The sequence below is a fragment of the Tursiops truncatus genome, chromosome 6 (assembly GCF_011762595.2).
Source record: "Tursiops truncatus isolate mTurTru1 chromosome 6, mTurTru1.mat.Y, whole genome shotgun sequence".
Taxonomy (NCBI): Eukaryota; Metazoa; Chordata; class Mammalia; order Artiodactyla; family Delphinidae; genus Tursiops; species Tursiops truncatus.
In genome coordinates, this window is record NC_047039.1 from 91,792,970 (window position 1) to 91,814,519 (window position 21,550).

The 21,550-nt window shown below is 45.8% G+C and overlaps 1 protein-coding gene across 18 annotated transcripts in view; it reads right to left on the reverse strand.

Annotated features, from left to right (window-relative positions):
• PTPN3 (protein tyrosine phosphatase non-receptor type 3) overlaps positions 1–21,550 on the reverse strand; it is a 142,395-nt gene that overhangs the window by 55,722 nt on the left and 65,123 nt on the right. For 16 of the 18 annotated variants that reach the window (XM_019946387.3, XM_019946383.3, XM_019946385.3 and 13 more), the window contains 6 exons: positions 16,574–16,728; positions 11,389–11,496; positions 11,261–11,303; positions 9,514–9,592; positions 4,915–4,959; positions 1,791–1,843 (listed from right to left, as the gene is read on the reverse strand). In XM_019946387.3, coding sequence (XP_019801946.1) covers positions 1,791–1,843; positions 4,915–4,959; positions 9,514–9,592; positions 11,261–11,303; positions 11,389–11,496; positions 16,574–16,728 — 483 coding nt within the window. Of the gene's footprint in view, positions 1–1,790; positions 1,844–4,914; positions 4,960–9,513; positions 9,593–11,260; positions 11,304–11,388; positions 11,497–16,573; positions 16,729–21,550 lie in introns of those variants that run through there. The other 2 variants (XM_019946397.3, XM_033858382.2) reach the window with 2 other exon arrangements.

A 21,550-nucleotide genomic window follows, 5' to 3' on the forward strand; every position in this document is an offset into this window, starting at 1 on the left:
ACTAAAGAGTTTCTACCTATCACCTTCAGACGTGATACTTGAACCAAGCAGTCATATTCCAAGTTGTCATAATCGCCATCATCACCTCCATCTTACATGTGAAAAAACTGAGATTCAGAGAGGTAACACCATGTTAGAAGCAGATGGAGAGCCAGATTTAAATGGAGTTTGCATCCAAAGCTATGTCCTTTCTAGTGTTCCTGGCCTTCAAACCTGAAGCTTTAGATGTGAGCACCAAACTTGCTCTGAGATGTAGGAAAACTCACTCTCCTCAGCTGATCAGCCCGGCAGAGATGGAGTCCACTGGGTCTAGTGGCTACTAAGAATACAGTTGACTGGTGACCATGCCATTTCCTACATGGATGCGACATGGCCGGGTCTGTTCCAGATGTATTATAGGGAGAGGGGAACTTTCAGATCCACCCAAGCTCGTCACTGTGCCATCTCTTCTGAGTCTCCCATTGGGGAGAAGGAAATGTAGGTTATACAGGGAGATGAACACTGGGTCTTGTCTTACTAGTGAGCAGGGCCACTGCTAAAGGTCTCTCTTCTACTTCCCGGTATCATGCAGCCACCTTGCCCTTCACCCCTCCCATGTCTGTTCTTTGCTCCTGGGGAACAGGCAGGCTTAAGGCCACATCAGGAATCCCTGTCAGCATTCTCTTGCTATTTTGCCTCTTCTGAGACCAAAGCAGAGGGAGGAGTTCAGCCAGTGCCTGCCAAGACCAGTCCACCCAGCTCTCTTAACTCCCCACCATGCAGTCGGCCAAGAGGGGAACGAGCCCAGGTGGCGTGGGGCTCACAGGAAGTCTCGAGCAGCTCTGCACGAGTTCTAGTTGGTTACTGCACTGGTCTCACACAGCCAGTTAACTATAAATTGATATTTTACCTTCCATCTGGCTATGCACCCTGTCCTCGGACACATCCGGCACCTACCACGGGGCCTCACGTGGAACATATTCTAATAATATTTTGGTGACTGAAGAAGTGGATTCTTACTTCAGCATAAACAGGCCTTGATGGAAAATTCCATCTGGACTTTCCATCCCACATGGCAGCCACTAGCCACACAGAGCTACTGAGCACTTGAAATGTGGCTAGTCCAAGTTGAGATGTGCTGAAGTGTAAAATCTGGACTGGTTTTCAAAGACTCAGTATGAAAAAAATGTAAAATATCAAAATTTTTACATACTAAAATAATATTTTAGATATATTAATACAATGTATTTCATTTTACTTTAACATGGCTACCAGAAAGCTTAAAGTTACACATGAAGCTCCCATTGTATTTCTATTGGGCACTGCTGCTCCAGGCCAATATATAAGCCGTCGCTCTACTGAAACTAAAAATAAACTTCTAGGATCCCAGCAGTGTTTCAGAGGAGCACCAAGCCAGTAGCAGGAGTGACCTCCAGCAAATTCCTGAACCTGTCCGGGTCTTAGTTTCCACATCTATAAGAAGTGACTGGTAGAAGTATCTGCCCCGCCGGGATTTTGTTATAGAGTCAAATCCAATTGTGAGTGAAGGCTCTGGAAAATGTAACGTGCGATAGGTATCTTCTGTTTTCTGGGCTCCTCTGGGAGGAAACCCCACTTTCCCCAATCCAACATCCCTGAGCTGGAGGAGAGCCTAAATCAGGTTGAAAGCGGAAATATCTGGACAGCCAGAGGTATGCTGCCCAACAGGATTCCTGGGGAAGGGACTCGGTCAAACAGGATAGGCCAGTGAGTTTCTTAATATACCAGTCAGAACAAGCTGTCCATCTGCGAAATGCTCCTTTGTGACTTACACTGTACTGCATAGGATGCTAGAACCACCGCTGAGTTAAGAGGGCAGGTTAACCTGTCAGAAGAAAAACATATTAGGAAAGTCACCAGAACCCACAACAGCCCAAAACACTTATCGATTATGGGTAATACATGTCTTTTTCTTGGATTAACCATTAAAAAAAATCATGAATAATAACAAAGAATTTTAGGATACTCAATCTCAAAAAGATAAAAGCAACACACTAAAGAGTCTTTGAAATTAAAAGAGAATTTTTCCATGTTTAAAATAATATATATTAATACAAATACCATGAGGCTAAAGGTTTAATGTTGGCCAGGGTTTGGCTGGTCAAGAAAGGTCAGGCTCATATCACTAAGAGAAAAAGTGAGAAAAGTGTACTCTTAGACCAATGGGCAGCCAGCCTTTGTCTCTTTCTGGTAAAGACGTGAGACTTCTCGTAGGGCTAACTGAATTCCTGAGTTCTGCTGACTCTGATTCCTGATTACCTGCTTTCTAGAAGGATGACATCCTCTTAGAAGGGAAAAACAGAAAAGTATTCTGAATTTTAAAACTCCTGTGAGCTTTGAATTACTTAATTAGTTACAATGACTTAAGATTCCTAAATCTATTCACCCTCCTGAAACTTCCCATCTAGAGGGAATGGTCTGCTACCCCTCAGTTTTCCTGCCATCCACTAGAAATCCATGAACCCAAGGTTGGACTTGTTTTCCTTCTTTCCTCTTAAGCTCACTGCCCTCCCAAACACCCTGTTTCAGCCAATGACGCCATCTCTGTCATAGTCCAAATCATCCTGGTTGCTCCCTTCTCTCCATTCAGCTACAGATTTCACGGTCTGCCTAGGAGCTCAGCCAGCAGATCTGGGGCAGGAATCACTGCCAGGTGGAGGAACACATGAACAGAAGCAGGAGTGAGGGCTTGCAGGGTTGGCGGGGGGACCCAGATTTTAAAAGCATTCTTCCCAGCAACCTTGTGGAAAGTGGAGAAAACATGCAGTTTCCATGGCAGCCCATGAAGTTCCCAAGATATGAGTCACCCCCAGCTCTCTGACTAATCTGGTTGGCTCACCAGCGTTTCCCTTCTGGTCAGCTGTGCTGTGTGCTGGTCCTGAAGCTGCATATAAATATGAAGGTAGCCTTCCCTATCTGTGGGGCCCCATCTTCCAAGTAACCATGTGTTCTTGCTAGAACTTCTAAATGCAGATATGTCTAGGGATGCTTGCTATATATTCGATCATCTGGAGACCCAGAGGGCCCAAAGGAAGAGCAAACATCAGCATTCACTTTCCTACCAAGATGGGCTTCAATGAAATCTAAGCTGGTGTCCTTGCTACAGGAAGAGCAGGTGAATGGGATTCGGGGAAAAGCTTAGGAGAGTGGCTAAGGGGGTTCAGTCTAGATGGAAGAAACAATCCTATGAGTAAGTCAGGAAGAACAACATTTCCAAAGAATGGTGTAAATAAAAAACTAAAGAACACCATGTTCTTTGACAGATTTCTTCCTTACTCTCCAGGCTTTAGGGTCTCCATCTGTCAGACAAGATCACCTATCTCTTCAGGGAGGAGGGGATGAACAAGACCTTTCAAACCCGGGAGAAACGCTAACTAGATCCACTGAATCTGTCAAGAGATCCACGGCTACTAAGGGCTGGATGCCACCCTGACAGCCCACCACCCCCAGAGAGATGAGGGCCACCTGCAGGCCTGACAAGGATGTCAGGGATCTAAGCCAGGACGTGGCCCTCAACAGGTCTCTACTGATTCACACAAAACAAGGGGCATAAGAACAAATGAAGACGACCAATTTCTAATACTTGGAGAGCTAGACTGGAAGCTCCCGAGGTAGGGGTAGTGGGCCCAGCCTCACTGGACCAGCACAGTCAGTGCCCATCTCGTAACACGTGCTATTTGCAAAATACGTGTGGGGAAAACAAGTCAGTGTGTAGAAAAGAAAGACACAACTAGTTCTATCACCACAGAAGGCAGCCTGGACCCAGGACAAGGGTGGGTAATTTCAACCTAGAGTTACCCTGAAATATAAGAAGGCTGCCTCAGGAAAGCCCCTCATCCTCTTCTAGCCTTTTTTATAGCTTCTGTTCCTGCCAAATCCCTCCTACTTAAAACCCTCAACAGCGCTCCTCTGCCTGGTGGATCCAAGACGCAGGTCTCTGTTTGACAGGAAGAGCCCTCTCTCTCTCTGTTCTGCTGTAGGCCCCCAGCATGTGGTCTCCAATTGGGACTGTGCGGGGGGAGGCGATATCCTCTCTGCCCAGTGAGATTTAACTCCTCACTTCTCCACCAACCCCAACTCATCACAGCAATCCACACTCTTCACAAAGCTCACACCGGCATCTCCTTCTCCTAAAACCTATGATGGCTGTGGTCTCCACCGCCCATATTGGTCCCAATTGCTTCACGAGCTTCTGTCTCATTTCCCCAACCAGACTGCCAGGTCCCTCATGGAAGCACAGTGGAGGCTTCTGAAGACCCTCCTCAGTAAAAGGAAAGAGGGGGTGGGGGGGATGAGAGTAAGACGTGGCTGTTCCCACCCGTTTACCTGCTGCAGTGTCTCCTGTAAGTCAAGAAAAGACTCTGGATCTGGAGAAGGTGGCTCAGGGACCACTGACTTGGAATTTCTCCTCCCTTCCTGAGCCTCTCAGATACTTTGCAGCCACAGAGGTGGTCCTGATGCACAAGAAGTGCTGAAGCACGGACGGTGCTCCTGTCTTCCAGCCAAGTTCCCCAGAGAGAAAACGAGTCACCTCCGGGTACTAAGGGGCTCAGACGGGACCTAAATTGGGCTTGATCTGCTTTCCCGGATGAAGCCCATTTTACATTCGGGATCGCTCCTTCCCTCCCTTTAAAGTGTCTCAGGTCTTTACCAGAAAGATAACTGTACCTTCTGTAGTAAAATTGAAACAACATGAAATGAGGTTTGTCAATCCTCAACTTCTCCCGATCCAGACCAAGCTAGAAACAGATCTCCCAAGCAGGATGCTGCTTTCAACATCCATTCTTTGTTTACATTTCATTTGTTACCAGAAATGTACGCTCATTAGATTAAACCCAGGAATTTCAGTAGTCTGGGGCGACTGACAGGAAAAGAAGAATGCGAAAGTCTCATTACCTTCCTTCACAAATATCCATCTTCAGTTGTAAGAAATACAAATGCCTATGAAATAATTGTTTTCATTAATTCACAATACTCAAAATAAGCCAAAAACAAAAATTGATGAGTCAAGGACAAGACCTGCACGTGTGAAAAACAAAACACACACAGACGTATTTTCGTCTCAAGCATCAGGCGCTGTTTAGCACACTGCAAAGCTACGCCCCTTCTGTAACAATGGCTCGTGAGGCTGCTTTAGTCTCAGTGGGTAGTGGCGGGGGGCATTTCCAGCCGGCCTCCCGCCCGCACATGCTGTCTTGGGATGGCTGAGCAAGGATGGACGGGGTGAGAGCAGCCCAAACAACCAGCTGCTGCTGCTGCCAATGAGCGCCCCCGGCCTGGACCTTCCCAGTCAAACTCGGGGTAGCTGAGAGCACCAGGACCCACGGGCAGCCCCCCGCACACCGAGGGGCTGCTGTTCTAAACATCTGCACACCTATGTTCCCTCTGTGTGAACTTACTGAGAGGTGGAGCATCTAGGAAGACACCTCCTTGGCTGGGCTGCAAACACCCAGCTGGGCTTTTTCCTGTGTCCCAGGAAGTGTGGATGCCCGAGCAAAAGAACAGACATCAGTCATCTACAGGCTGCCAGGCCTCCCGGGTGAATCCTACACTTGTCTGTGAGTTCCCAGCAATGTCGCTTCAAAACCCGGGACTTGATTTGTGGGCAGAACTTGGTAAGTTCTTGGCTAGTCACAGGACCCTCCACCCAGGGAGCAGGAATCACAAGGCATCAGCAGTGCTGTGCAGGCCGGGAAGGGCCCTGGAGACCGTTATATTTAGGGACACGGCATACATGTGACACTTGACCTCTGGCTCCCACTCTCTGTTAAAAGCCTGGATTCACACGAGATAGACATTCCAGCATCTAGCCAAGATGACAAAAGGGAAAATTCTTGAAATCCAATACAGATGCAGCAGAAGTGTTCAGGGCCAGGAGAGAGAATTTCGGCAATTTAAACAAACCAGTCTCAATATTCCTTCTAATTTCTATGTTTAAAGGTTAAGGGTGCCAGTGTTTTGAGATGTGAATGCGTCACATGGTATTACAACCCTGTATTTGCACAGTTCTGGGCTGTGTGTGGTACTTCATAACTTATCGCCTCATTTCAACCTCGTAAGAACTCTGCGGTGGGTACCGCTACCTCCATTTTTTACTGATGAGGATACGGATGCCGTACGGGTTATGTGGGGTCAGTTATGTCTTATTTCAAGCTGGACACGCATGCTATGAAAACAATCTGATTATGCTACAAATTTCTTCTGCGTCTAATGACTAAAAAGCTTAGGCTCCATCTCCTAACTCTGATATTACTTTGTAATTATCACCAACTACTCCTACCGTGTTGAATGCCAGAGCATCGAGAGATGGTGTGACATACATTTGCTGATTCTTATTCCAATTTGGAATCTCTATCTTTTCCACCTAGGAGAACACAATTGGTCCTTTCTAGTTTGTTCCTATATTTATCCAAGCTGAAATTCAACTGGAATTAAGTGTTCTCTCCTCCTATAATGCTACTGAGAGAAAGAAGAGACGGAACAGAATTACAGATAATCCAGTGGTAAATCTGGACTTTCACTGACGAGCGCAGCTAAGCGGAAGGTCTTCCTCGGGATGTAAAGGAGAACGGGAACCTGGAGACCCCTGGTCATCAAATGCTACTTTGTCATATATTCAGCAACGTCTCTGAGTCAACCCCAGGACATCATACACAAAGAGATCAGAATAGTGGACTGATGCCCAAACTTAGGAGACCTCCTAGGAATCCTGAGAGAGCCTGATTCTGAGACTGCCCGTATATGAAAGTCTGTTTAGAACGGTCTAAATTTATCAGAAACAGCCACTGTGGAGGCTCATAATCAAGAAGACGGTTAGCAATTAGAATAGAGGAAGTCATTTAAAAGAGATGCTTGTGTGCCTGACTTCAGGAATGTTAACGCTCATTTCTGGAGTGCACCCCAATCCATGACCTCAACTTCAGAAAAAAGCAATAAACGCCTCCCTGCCTAGATCCTTAGTAAACAAACAGCAAAGAACAAACACCACCTCTATACTCCTCCTTTGACCCTTGAGAGCGAAATTTCTTTAAAGGGGAACTTATTTTTGCATAGGCTACAGAGCTGGGGCTTTAAAAAGATACTATGTATAATACTGTACATCAACTATACCTCAAAAAAAAAAAAAAGACACTAAGTGCCAGGAATATAGGCAAAACTCTTCATTAAAGTAAAAACAAAACAAAACTTTTTTGAATTAATGGTGGAAGCCTGGCCCAGCCTAAGAAGAAGATCTGGCGGTCCTGGCTATCCCCCAGCTCTGTAGGAGCCACAGGGGTGGCTGCTGTCATGACTCCTGCTGTGTTAAGAGAAATCTGTTACCCACATCCCGGAAGGTGACAGCTACACTCTACTCCACACTGCGGGGACCACCCATCTTACCATGGGAGGTTGAGCAGTGGGGTTGAGTGTCAGTCTGGAACTAGTGACTTTTAGGAGGGACACGGACAAACCGAATTTTATCTGGAACTTAGGTAAGAACAAAATTTAGTCTATTATTTGTCTTCAGACAAAATCTGCCTCTCTGTAGTCTCCATCCACTGGCCGTAATGCTACCACGGAGCACATCTAATTCCCCCTTTCCCATGACAGCCCTTGGAAGATCTGAAAGCAGCCCTCATTTCTCCGAGCCTTCTCTCCATCCTGAGCTCCCTACCTTTCCTCAGATGTCCCTCAAATGACAGGGGGGCTCAGCAGAAAGAAGCTTTCCTGTGGGGTATGGAAGTAGCGTCCAATGACCGAGAGGGGCCCTGGAGAAGGGCTCCCGGGTTAGGCTGGTGTGAGTGATCCCTTCACTAAGGGACTCTGGCAGCCGCAACCCTAGGGCGGCAGCATCTCAGGGAGGACACAGGGCAATGAGGGACGACCACTGGTTTAGGCAGTGCAGGTCACACTTGGGGTGGGAACCCTTCAGTGGGTAATAAAATCAATTTAATGAGCCTCAAGTGACATTTTAAAAGAAGAAAATAGAAAACTTAAGAGTGCTTTGCAGTTACTATTGTTTCATGAAATGTCTGCTTCAGTAATTTACATATATCTGTGTAATGCACTACAAAGCAAAATATATTTTTTATTGTGGGGTTATGATTACAAAAAGAACACCACTGGTTAAAAACACACACACAAATTTATATATATATATATATATATATATATATATAGACACACACACACACACACACACACACACATAAAATCCATCATGACATTTTTTAAAGTATCCCTTGATGGGATCATTTCAAACATATTCTCATAGATCATGTCACCACTTTGCATCCACCGGCTTATGAGTTGACCTGTTGACTTGAGTGTCCTACACTCCCCCTTAGTCCACCAGCATGAAAAGCTGTTATGAGGAAAACTCAAGGCATCACGTGTATGTCCTGTGGTTACCCAATGAGTCATGCAGGACATCTTATACCCGCTTAAAATTTAACCTAATAGTAAACACAAGTCAAATCTCCAACGTCTTCTATTGTAGAGGGAAGAGGTGTACAAAGAAGACAAAATAGTAATAGGCTAATATTTGGCCTTTAAACACATTTAAAGTTAAAATGTGATCATGTGATTACCATTTTTTTTTTAAAAAAAAGGAAAAAACGAAAGAGCACTTTATGTCCAAGTTAATGTCTCCTCCTTGGTGACGGTCTCATGGCCACAATGGGCACAGGATAGGATTCAATAATCCTGAACATTCATTGCTTTTTTTTCTGGTGGAAGAGTTTCCCTCCCTAAGAAAAACAAACGTTTCAATGATAGAAGGGCTGGCTGTTGCCCTGGGGGGAGGGGAAGGAGAGGCCCAGGGGAGCTTGCAGAGTCCATGTTCAAACAGCAACAACTTTCCTGTGCCTGCCCCTCCATTCCAAACACAGGTCCCCATCCAGAAAGCCCACGTGCCAGCTCAGCACCAGGGCCAGGACCTGCGCCAAGCCTGGAGGGGTAAACAAGGCTCACAGCCCTCTGGCCCTTATCTGTTTCACGGATTGCCTGAGCCACAGATTCACGGAGGCGGAGGAAAGACACTGACCCGGCCTCCTCTCCTTTGCAGCTCCTACCAACAGGGGATCTGATAGAAAGTTCTCAGTTCAGAGACCTCTCGTTCTCCTAAAGAGCTCAATCCTAGCCCCTCAGAGACACTGCGCTGTTTGACAGGTAGATGACTGTTTTACAAACTTCCTGGTCGCAGTAGCAGAAAATAACTGCGTTCTCTGAACACAGGTGCTCAACATGCAGGGGCAGCTGGACGGAAGGGGAAGGTAGGAGGTGGTGGATGGGAGCGTGCTGGGAACGGCACCAAATCAGGAGGCTCAAGATGAAAATGAATTCGCCGATTAAAATTTCAATACATGTACCCCCCAATTTTTACTGGGATCGTAACTGTTGGTGCAGTTATACCCAAGTGAAGTATCTGGCCACAGTGATAAATTAAAGAGCACATTTTCAGTCGTTACTCATTTTTATATACTAAATAGAAAACTTAAAAAAAAATGTTATTACCTGGTTTGTTCTTGCTGCAGTGTGTTGGGATCAGGTATAAAAAATCTTACTCGAAAATGCAGGGTACAGGGGATACCTCCTACAACATTTTTCAAAAACAAATTAAATTTTCCCTTTAAAAAAGTCAATGTATGTAAGCGGCTACTCTCCCATAAGTGATGCATTTTTCACTAGACCACAGCTTTTTCCATCAATAAAAGGACTAATTTCAAAAAAGGAGTACATACGTTAGTTAAGTGTTCAGAAATCTCCCAGTCTACAAGAAGTAAAATATTTTTGCAACATTATCATAAAATGAGGAATCATCTAATTCCTATTACATGTTTAACTTAGGGATGTGTTCAAACAATGCACTCCATTATCTGTATTAGGAACTTTAAAAATCCTTAAATCAACAGATTATACAAAACTCACAAAGAAGTTATCTCCCACATATATAATGATTTCATACTTTTCAAATGTTTTCACGTACACTCTTGAATTTGAATACCGCCATGACTATAAGTAAGCTAGGCTGCTGTCGACTGCACTGTGTAACAGGTTAGCCACCAGGCTTGGAGATGTGACCTGCCTTGGGTCACACAGCCAATGATAACACCAGACTTATAGCACTGAGTCTTTTGATTCTGCATTTTAAAATCATTTTTATACTGCAAAATATTTCATGCTTTTAATGCAAAGTGAATTCTAAAAATGATTAATACAGTAGCAAATATTACACAGCTAATACCCTCAAATATGGCTTTCTGCAACAACGCCAAGAGTCCATTTGCTTGCAAGGATAAAATTAGCCCATTTCTTTTGCGGGATGTGGCAACAAGAGAAGATCGGATTGTGTTGCTAAGATCCCATGCTCTTCTTCACGTCAATTTCTCGCCTCTCCATCACTCGGTATATATTCACGGGCCCTTTCCAGCACTTTCTGGCTCTGTGAAACTCAAGCTTTTCCCACCCTGCCTCCCTCACTGATCTCCTCTACATTAGTTCATTATGGGCTCCACCCTCCCTTCTCAGTAGTACCCTCTGTCTTTATCTCTGGATTGTATCAAAGACTCTAATGGCGTGTGTACACCTATGAACGTACCTGTGTACCGGTACCTGGGTACCTGTGGGTGGTTCTGTAACTCTGGGTGCATGTGAGGCCCTGCATGTCGGCCAGGTTTGGGGCATAAGGTGCATAAAGGGGAACAGAGAGCGTGATGTTGGAAAACCAGGTGAAGGGTGCAGTGAGGTGTGGTTCAAAAACCCACCTAACTGGGAATTAACCTACAGCACTGGGATACACTCACGTGTTATGTCTGTGACACTATTTACCCATGCCTTTGTTTCCTGTGAATGGAACTGTGCTGTTGAAAAGGACTCTGTGTGTGTGTGTGTGTGTGTGTGTGTGTGTGTGTGTTGTGTGTGTGTGTGTCTTTCCCATCCTGGCTCTCACACTGGGCTGAAAAAGGCCATCCTTCTTCCCCTTTCTTTCCTATAAAATGAAATGGGGAATTCCTTTGCTCTTAGCTGTCTTCTTTCACCTTTCCCTTTCTTGCCCATATTTGGTGAGGACCCTTGGGGGCTGACCTGGAAGCATCTCTGCTAACTCAGAAGTCAGACAGGGAGAAGTCAGCTTACTCACGTCTCTTGGACCACCTGGAATCCAGGTACCAGATGTTACAGGTACGCTGAGGATTGGAGGAGAGAAATGGGCCACGATACACTAATACCTAGTGTTCAACCGACATGGGAAGGTCACACCCACCTTTTAACTGCTTCCTGATGGGTTTGCTTGCTTCAAGCCATCTCTGTTGGGTAAGAAAACATAAGATATAAAACCAAACGCAGCCGGTGGGGGGGGGGGGCAGCACATCTTCAAGGGAGGGTACTCACAGGAGGGTCCACTGAGTCATCACCGTGCTGCAAACCAAAATACTCCTTTTCCGTCACGCCCAAGTAGTTGTAAGCCATGTCCAGGAGGACTTGGCCAGTATCTTGTTTCTAGAGGAAAAAAATGTCCAGTGGGCAAAATTTTAAAACAAATTAAGAACTGGTGTTTAAAAGTCTTTATTGCAGGCAAGAAGGTGTTAAAACACGCAGAGAGATTTCATGCACACAGGTACCCTACAATAAGAAATATTAATAAGAATTTAATAAATTCCAAATTAAGAAGCCCCACGGAACATATGGAAAGTAGGGCTAAGATAAATATGATTTAAGAGAATGAGATAAATTTAATTTTCTAAGATTTCTTCCTTCCTCTTAGCTGAGATTCCCAAGTGATCATGTCTAAATTGGAAAACTCAGGTATCCCAATGACAGTAAACTCTCCGTGACCTACCCACGGATTATCCACAGCAAAATGTTAATCCTCAGGCGCCATGCAAGTATACATAGGGAGGAAAACTCTATAACAGCATGAAGGAAGACAGCTAAGAATACGCAAATGCCATTGGAAATACCCTCCAAGTGACCTGGCAAGGGACACTGCAGGATTATCTGCTTCCCTACTCCCCGGCATCCGAGGTGAGAAGCCAGCAGAGACTTTCAACCACACTTCACGTCCAGAGCAGGACTCGGACACCTTCGCCACTCAGTGTTTTCAGACCGGGCACAGTGCTGGGCGTGGGGACAGAGCCATAACACGTGTCCCTTTCCTGCCCTCCTGGAGAGGCCAGCCGTGCAAGCAGCGACCATAACCCGGTGTGTCAAGTGCCAAAGAACACTCGGGGCACAGTGAACAAACACAGGACAACACAAATGGGTGACTCAACCTGGGGACAAGGGAAAGCAGTCCCTGACCTGGTTCTGGGAGGCTGACGGGGCTGAGTGCCACGCCCTCCCTCCAGGCGCAGGAGCTAAGAAAAGGCATCAAAGCGGCCGGCGCAGCACAAAGGCACAGGGGTGGGGAATCGCGAATTCTCCTCTAACAGGTAGACTTCTTGGGAATCCTTTGAACCAAACCATTTAACTTAAGGGCAATGTGAGTCAGAAAGAGACCATGTATAGAACCAGCAAAGGCAGCTTTTTTGAGCACCTGATAGCAGATGATGTACCTGAAAACAGGTCACCATGACCAGGATGAGGAGAATTAGATAACTGTCACTCCCTCCTGCAGCCGCTTCTCTGGGACAGTCTCACTTATCTGGCCCACAGTGTGGGAACACAAGGCACCGCCTGTATCCTGAACACATCCCCCTTCCTGCCCCAGGGCCCTGGTTCCCGCTGCTTCCTCCACTTCCCAGGTCACCTCCCATCCCAGGGGAATCAGGACAGTGTGGAAAAGATGACCTGGTCCACATACTCTAAATCATGAGATATTCTCCCTCCGAATTACGAGATACTCTTGATGCAAAGAGCTATCTGCTCCCCTTGTTGAAATGATTATTTGTATGATTTTATATTATGTTTAATATATATTATTAATAACTTGAATCTATTGGGCATCTACAAGGAGCCTGCCACGGTATTCTGCACTTTTTATATATAATCTTCAGTCTTCGCAACCATGTCACATAGCTGTCAACACCGTCCCCTCTGCTGATGAGCAAACAGAGGCCTCAGAGGCTCCGTGCCCTGTGCTGTCAGCCGACGGATGGTCTGACTGCCTGACTCAGGAGGGTCTGACGCCAGAGTCTGCACGTCACCAGCACACTGCCACTCTCCCCTCTGGAGTGCATAATTCACCCATTCCAGTATCTGCACAACTCACCGGGTTCTCAAAAGGAATTGAAACAAGACACATTTTTGATAAGAACACCCCTCCCGGCCTGGCGCCTGCCCCACAAGAGGTCATCTCGGCTACATCAGGTCACTGTCCGTGACAGCCTCGCTCTGGGCGGAGCTAAGAACAGCCAACGTCCAGGTCAGCTTCCCCGAGGATGGCCGCTCCTGGTCATAAGACGACCTGGGCTGAAGGATCTGAATGCGACAGCGCAAATGACCCCCAGGAGCAGAAACATATAAAGTGACAGAGATTCGAAGTTGCAACCAGGCCCTCAAATTGAAGCTCAGTGTGAGTCAGCCTTGACCAGGCTGCTGGAAGCTTGGGGGGCAGCACAGGCAGCAGTGACAATAACAACGGCATTCGTAACTGAAGATGACTGGGTGCCCACTGAACGCCAGGCACGTGATTATCACTCTGGGCGGACGCCGTCCGCATTCTCCTCTACAGGGCTCATCGCTCCTCCTCTTTAGAATACATTCTTACCTGGGATTCTCATTCCCTCTTGGCCTCCCCTTATCGCCCTGGACAGTCCTGCTTGCTCCTCATCCCCCAACCGTTGAACAGCGAACCTCATTCGTATCTTCTCTCTATTCACTTCTCAAGTGATCGGGAAGTACCACATCTACCCTGGTAAGACCCACATATGTATCCCAGCCTAAACCCTTCCCTTAAACTCCTCTTTTGTATACCTAGTGCCATTTCTACGCAGACGAGTAACAGGCACCTCAAACTCACCACGTCCGAAACAGAACCAGTTATTTCTGCCCCCAAACCTGCTTGTCTTGCAGGCTTTCCCATTTCTACAAATTGCAGCTCCATCTTACCCACTGCTCAGGCCAAAAACCTTGGGAGTCACCTTGAGGCCTCTTTCACATCCCAAATCCCACTGGTTCCACCTTTAAAGTATTTCCAGACTTGGTTTACTCTTAGCCGCATTAACGGCCCTGTCCAATCGTCATGGTCTCTCCCACAGACTAACAGTCTCAGCCCTTGCCCCACCCCCTCCCCCAGTTTAATGTCGACTGAGCATCCAGAGTGATACTTGAGTCAGATCACGTCAGGTCTCTGCCTAAACTCACCAATGCAGAACAGAGCCAGTGCTCAGAATGACCTGCAAGGCTCTACACAATCCCCCTATCCCCCTCAAGAGGAGAAAGGTACGGTAAAAAAGTAACAAAACAGGGCTTCCCTGGTGGGGCAGTGGTTGAGAGTCCGCCTGCCGCCGATGCAGGTGGGGACGCGGGTTCATGCCCCGGTCCGGGAAGATCCCACGTGCCGCGGAGCGGCTGGGCCCGTGAGCCATGGCTGCTGGGCCTGCGTGTCCGGAGCCTGTGCTCCGCAACGGGAGAGGCCACAGCAGTGAGAGGCCCGCGTACCGCAAAAAACAAACAAACAAACGAACAAAAAAAAACACCTATTTTATTACCAAAAAAGTTGGGTTTTTTCTCCAGACTTAAGTGGAAAAGAGGAAAAAATTAACTATTTGCACCAAACTGTTCTGCTGTGACATAGGAAAATGACCAGGTACAGTGTTATATTCCATCCTTTTTATCGGTGTTTTTTCTGTCTGTACCATCTGCTGTGTTCATTTCTCCAAACTCACGTCCACCTTGATGTGGGAGTAGGGGATAATCTTGTCGAAAGGCACATTGGTGCATGTGTGTCTGCTAGCTCACTTGTCCTTCACAATATTTTACAATATTAAAGAAAATCTCTTGAAACGGCTGTTAGGAAAACAAAACAAAACAACCCATCACCTGTTAACTCTCTGACCTCATCGCCTCCTCCCCTCCTCCTTCCTCATTACACTCCAGATGCACTGGCTTCTAGCCTGTTCTGCAACCACACTAAGGGAAGGGGACCCCACCTCAGGGCCTTTGCTCTGCTGTTTCTTCTACCTGGAACGTGCTTCCTCCTGAGAACCACACAGTTCCTCCCCTTACTTCCTTTAGGTCACCTCTGAAATGTCACTGTATGAGTGAGGTCCTCCTGAATTGCTTCTATAAAATGACAAATGACAACCCCACCCCTTGCCCTGTCCTTAACTTTCCACCTTCCTTATCCCGATTTTTCTTCTAAGTACATGATACCGCCTGACATAGTACACATTTGTTTATGGTCTGTTTCCTCCCTCTAGGATGTAAGCTTTAAAAGGGCAGGGATTTTGCTCTGTTTTGTTCACTGCTGTATTCTCTGTACCCAGAACAAAGCCTGGCATGTAGTAGGTGCTCAGTAAACATGTGCTGAATAAACATTCATGTTCTTGTCAGGAAGAAGATATATGACTGAGGAATAGCTCCAAGACAGACAACATAAATTTTAACAAAGGAGCCATGTCTGAACTAAGCTGTCAGTTTACAGCAACTGGAAGAGACCTTCGGGGCCCCTACCGAGCAGCCCCTGTGCAGCGACTTCATGCACATGCCCTCTTCTCTTGCCTGCTCAGCCATCAACGTCCACAGTGACCTGGGGTCAGCAGGAGGCAAACTCATGGGTGGGGGAAGACCCCAGCAGGGACCACTTTTTGTCACCCTTCAAATTCTTGTGGCCTTCTAACATCCCCGAGTTGTCCTCCGGTACCCTCTCTTCTCTTTCTGACGCCTTCCATTGCACACTGAATTTTCCAGGCTGGGGCAGATGCTGGCAGCCAATCTGGGGTCGGAGGTGACCCCCTTAGAACCGGTCAGAGGATGGGAGAGACAGGCAAAGGTCACGAACGCCCAGTGGTGATTGGGGAGGGGCGAGGCAGCAGGGACGGCTACTGGTTAGGCATCTTACTGCTGACGTAGGACCGGAGACCCCGTTTCTAGCCCTGCCTCTGCTTGAGGTGGGACAAGCCAGGCGCTCCCTGAGCCCTGCCATCTGGGAGGCTAACCATCTCACTACCCTCCAGAAAGGACCCACCATTTACCATTTGCACATTTAATGAGTACCTGCTGTGAGGCAGGTACAGGGGAAACGACACTATTGCCATTCTCCAGGAGCTCACGGTTTAAAGAGTGACATATAACCTGATAATTACAACTACTATTCATGCAATGTGACAGGGGCCCTAATAAAGCACACACAGGGCACCATTATTGGAGAATCAGCCCAGGAAGTCAAAGACGTCACAGAAGCAGTAACATCTAAGACTCACACAGTTCACAAAGAAGAGGGGGGAAGACACGCCTGGTAGAGGTAAGAATATGGACAAAGTTTTTAAGGATATTTCTAGTTCAATCTCAACAGACAAGATCTGAGACCTCAAGCTTTTAATTTAAAATTCTTTCTCTTCATTTTATAAACCAACAGATGAAAAGTATTTCTTAGGGGCATTAATTCAGAAAAAATTAAATTTGGAGAACTCACATTAACTTTAAAGGTCTGTACCAAGCCATCTAGAAAGCAGACGCTGCAGATGACTTCGGCTCGAGTTTTCTCTTTGGGTAATTCTGAGGTGCGTATGTTATTAATTCTTCCACCGAACGCACGTAACCGGGAGGTCATAACTATCGTTGAATAACCTGTAACAGAAGACACACCTGGTTAGCTCTGATGTGCAAATTACCAGTTCCATGTGAACATACCTCCCATTCCATCCATCCCTCACCTGTCTGCCTTGACCCTCACAAAACTGTCTGAAGAGCTCAGATAAATGAGAGCCAGATGACGGACCATGTTTCCATCTGAGTTTCGACTTCTAAGCAGCTTTAAACAATATTTATTGCTCAATTATAACACGTTCAGAGAATTATATGGCTTATTTTTGTCTGATTATCTCCCTGGTCTAAATCTTCTAAATTTATATTTCCCAGGTTTTAAATTTGTTAATGTTTTACAACTTTATATATTTGTGTATTACACCTCTAAGGTTTTACAGAACTAAATGTGATGCAAAAATGATTTAAAATATGAAGATATTTATTGATCAATTAGACTACATTAAGAACATCTATTCATTAAAAGACTATTTAAAAAAAAAAAAGACCCACAGAGATGTTTGTAATCTATAACTACAAAGAATATATAAAGAGCTACTACAAATCAAAAAGAGAAAAAACAAACAACTAGGTAGAAAACGGGAACATTAGCTGTCAAAGGAATGCAAACTGAAACCTCAAAGCAACAGAACCACACCCCCACCAGAATGGCTGTGATGAAATCCAACAAAACCGAGGGTTGGCCATGGTGTGGAGTAACTGGAACTCTCAGGCACTGCTAGTGAGGATGTAAATTAGTGCAGCTACTTTGGAAAACTGTTTGGCAGTATCTACGAGAGCTGAACATATGCACATTCTGTGAAATAATTCCACTCTTAGGCATATTCCCAACAGAAAAGTATACATTTATCCATTAGAAGACATGCATAAGAATTTTCATAACAGCTCCAAATTGTAAAAGACCCAACAGAACGAATAAACTGTGTTGGAGTCCCACCATGCATGACTACACAGCAAAGGATATAAATGAACTACTGTGACACAACACGAATTCCTCTAGCGTTGTGTTGAGCAAAAGCGTCCAAGACTCAACAGATGACCTGTATAGCGTGATTCCATCTACATAAAGTTCAGAATAGGCAAGACTAATCAACAGAAGACAGGACAGCAGTTACCTCCGCATGTAGTGACTGGGGGGTGTCCAGGGGTCTTCTGGGATGCTTATAATTCCATCTCTTAATTGGGGTGCTAATAACACTGGTGTACTCACTTTGTGAAAATCCACCAAGCTCTACCCTTATGATTTGTGCTCTTCTTTTGTATGTATATTTCAACAAAGTTTACTTTAAAAATACATGAACGGAGAGGGAATTAGAGAGCAGTTTAAAAATCTGAGCGTGGTATATTAGGGAACAGTAATGAAAGCGGTTTTATCAATGAACGCAATTGTGAAGTGTTAGACTAACAGACTAAAGCGGTATGCAACCGAGCACATGGTCACTTCGTGCCGGCGGGAGGGACAAGGGTCCAGGCCAGCTCCTCAGCTTAGGAATGGAGGTGTCAGTCTGACAAGATTGGGTGGGCGAGCAGATAAAGATGAAGGACTTAAGAGCAATTTAATGTTCTTTTAAACATTAATTCTCTGTCAACCTTCTATGATGAGCCGGGCCTTTGCACATGCTGTTCCTTCTGCCTGGGAAGCTCTTTCTGCTTTTCTTCACCAGAGAACTCCTACTCAGGCCTCAGTGCTTGGCACAAGGATCACCTCCTCAGAGAAGCCTTCCCTGGCGTCCCTAACGACTCATACATTTGTTACAGGCTCTCTACAGTGCTCATCATAATTTCACATTTATAACTGATGATGTATTTAATATCTGCTTCTGCCGCTGGAAGCTGAGCTTCACGAGGGCAGGAACTGGGTCTGGGTTTGCTCACTGCATCTCCGATACCTAGCTCTGGTAGGCAGTCAATAAATATCTGAATGAGTCAATGAATAAGATGAAATATGAAGCCAAGACTGATAGTCTGGAAAAAAATAGTACAACCTGATAGACAAACTTGGGTTGGTGGGAACAGGCAGGACAAAAGGATGGGATGAGAGTGGAGGCTTCAATTAGAACACAGAGTGGTGGTGTCCCATAGACCAATGCCCCTCACACTGTAACGTGCACACAGATCACTTGGGGATCTTGTTAAGATGCAACCTTGAACGCAAGCAGGTCTGGGTGGGGCCTGAGAACCTGCATTTCTCAGACCCCTGGGTGATGCCGAAGCTGCTGACCCAGGGTCCACACTGTGAAGGGCAGTCACACACAGCCAGAAAAGCAGCAACAATACGTCAGGGCAGGGCCAGAGATCAAGATCCAGAAATCAGAAGCAAGGAAGGTATGAGGACAAAGCTGCCTAGAGGTCCGAGGAGAGACGAGCCTCAGGGAACCACAGAAGCACAGCTTAGCTGCAGGCAGTGAAAACACAGAGGGGATGAAAGCTATGTAGAAGGTACACCCAGGACAGAAGAGCACCCTTGGTCCCTAACCCTATTTCAGAAGCTCCAAGAAAACCTCCCTGCTTCTGCAGATGGGGAGAGGAAACCTCAAATATTAATAAAAAAGATTCCTGGGACTGGCAGTGGAAGGGAACTTGTTGTCACTTACAAAATTCCACCCACGCCACCACCCCCACCTTGCCCTTTCCAAGGAAAATGTCATCAGAATAGGGATGCATTTTCTGAGTAAGACCAAAAGTTATCCAAAGACAACAAATGTGTTCATAATGCTTTAACTACACTGAATTTGAAATGTCACATTTATTCTTTAGTCCTTGTCTAAAGAATTTCGGGTGGGTTATAAAATTTTTTTAAAAGATATAATAGGACAATTTCAAGTGTAGTTCTTAGTGGGAGGTGCACATCAGAATTACCTGGAGAGCTTTCAGAAAATATGCCTGTCCCTGCCCCACCCACAGATGGTGATTCAGCATTCTGGGGTGTGGTGTAGAATGACACTCCTTTTGGGAAGCCCTCTAAGGAAGGGCCAGAGAAGTGGAGCGGGTTTTCAGGGAACCTCAGGGTGGTGTTTCAGCTGGTGGGACTTAGAACACAGTCAACCCTCCATATCCAAGGGGTCCACGTCCTTGGACTCAACCAACCACGGACCAAAACTATTCAGGAAAAAAAAATCCCAGAAAGTTGGAAAAAGCAAAACTTGAATTTGCCATGAGCCTACAACTACTTACATAGCATTTATGTCATACTTACAACTATTTACTTAGCATTTACACTGCATTATAATTAATCTAGAGATGATTTAAAGTATGTGCATAGGTTATATGCAAATACTATGCCACTATATATAAGGGACTTAAGCATCCTTAGATTTTCGTGTCCAAGGTTGGCAGGGGGGCGGGGCCTGGAACCAAGCCCCTTCAGATAACTGAGGGACAACTGTATAGGTTCCGCAAAATCTGAGCCATTCAGAGGGTATTACGTGCAAGACTTGGGCAGTTGCTCAGAGCAGCTAAAACTGAGAGCAAATCACATCACAACCTGGACAGAAAAAAAACCAAGGGTGATTTCAAACAGGAGCCTCCAAATGAAAGTCACGTGGGCTGACACGGCCAAGGCAGGGCTGATTTTCACACTGCTCTCACCTGAGCAGCTCTGTGTCCAGTGCCAGCATGTGTACCCGTGGGAACTTACTAACTTAACCAGGGTTAATGGTGTTCCCAGTGAGATCCTGTAGCCATCTGCTGACAAACTCAAGTAGACCAGCAACCCAGAAGAGACCTACTTTTTCCTCCTCACATGATCTCTGCTTGTTACATAAAGGGCTTGGGACCCAACAACATCATAATTTGGTTATTTCACATCATAATTTGGTTATTTCATGAAAGTTGCAGAAACGTTCTCCCCACAATTATTCCCAAAGCAAACCTGAATGAGAGCGAGCCTGACGCTGCATAACCACATAATTGAGTCATGTGGTGTTTTCCGATTGTCTTGAAATTTTATCTTAAACAATCCTGTCAGGACAATGGATGATGACTAACAAGCCCTGTTTCCTGTACCGTGGCAATTAGGGAACTTGAGGTTTCTATGGCTTCCTTTATAAGCCTCTTAATTCTAAACAAAGCTACAACCCAACCAGGAACACACTGGCCTCTCCAACCACAGATGATTTCATCTGCAGCTGATGCACTTTACAACGTGGAAGCCCAGCTGGTTCTTTGCGTTAAGAAACAAACAAACAAACAAACAAACACGGCAGTTACAGCTTTAGAATCTGTTGTGCACAATAACAATAGAGGCTCTACTGTGACTGTAGTTTTTAACAAAGATTATACTTGCAAAACATTACAGACCTAGGCAATATCTCAGTGCAATGGGATGGTGGGAGCCCACTACATGCCACGAGCCACAGGATCACCATGTGTAAATACCTACACAATGTGACACATACCACTCAACAGAAAGCATTTTTAAACAATCTGCTGCGTACTGACTTATGATTTCAAATCCATGCTGTGAAAGCTTGTTTCAGACAAAATGTGGTTTGAACTTGTTCGGAATAGCCTGTTTTGATGAATTGGCTTTGAAGTTGGCTATTAGGACTTTCTTATCCAACTCTCGGACCTGTAGTGGACAGGACCATCATGTCACTGACACTACAGTAACAGCTTGGTGGCCATCACATGGTGGACTAAACACGAAGAGGTTGACCAGCAACTCAAGAGTGTTCGGCCTGGGCAAAGCTACTCTTCGCTGAGCTAAATAGCTCTCCAAAGGTCTTGAGACACCTGCTCCTGCCAGGCCCAGGCTACTTTTGGTCAACAGCGATGTTAAACAGTGCAGCAGTCTCAGGAAGAAAAGGGACATCTGTTCCTGCCTTGGCGAGGCTACTCCTCATAG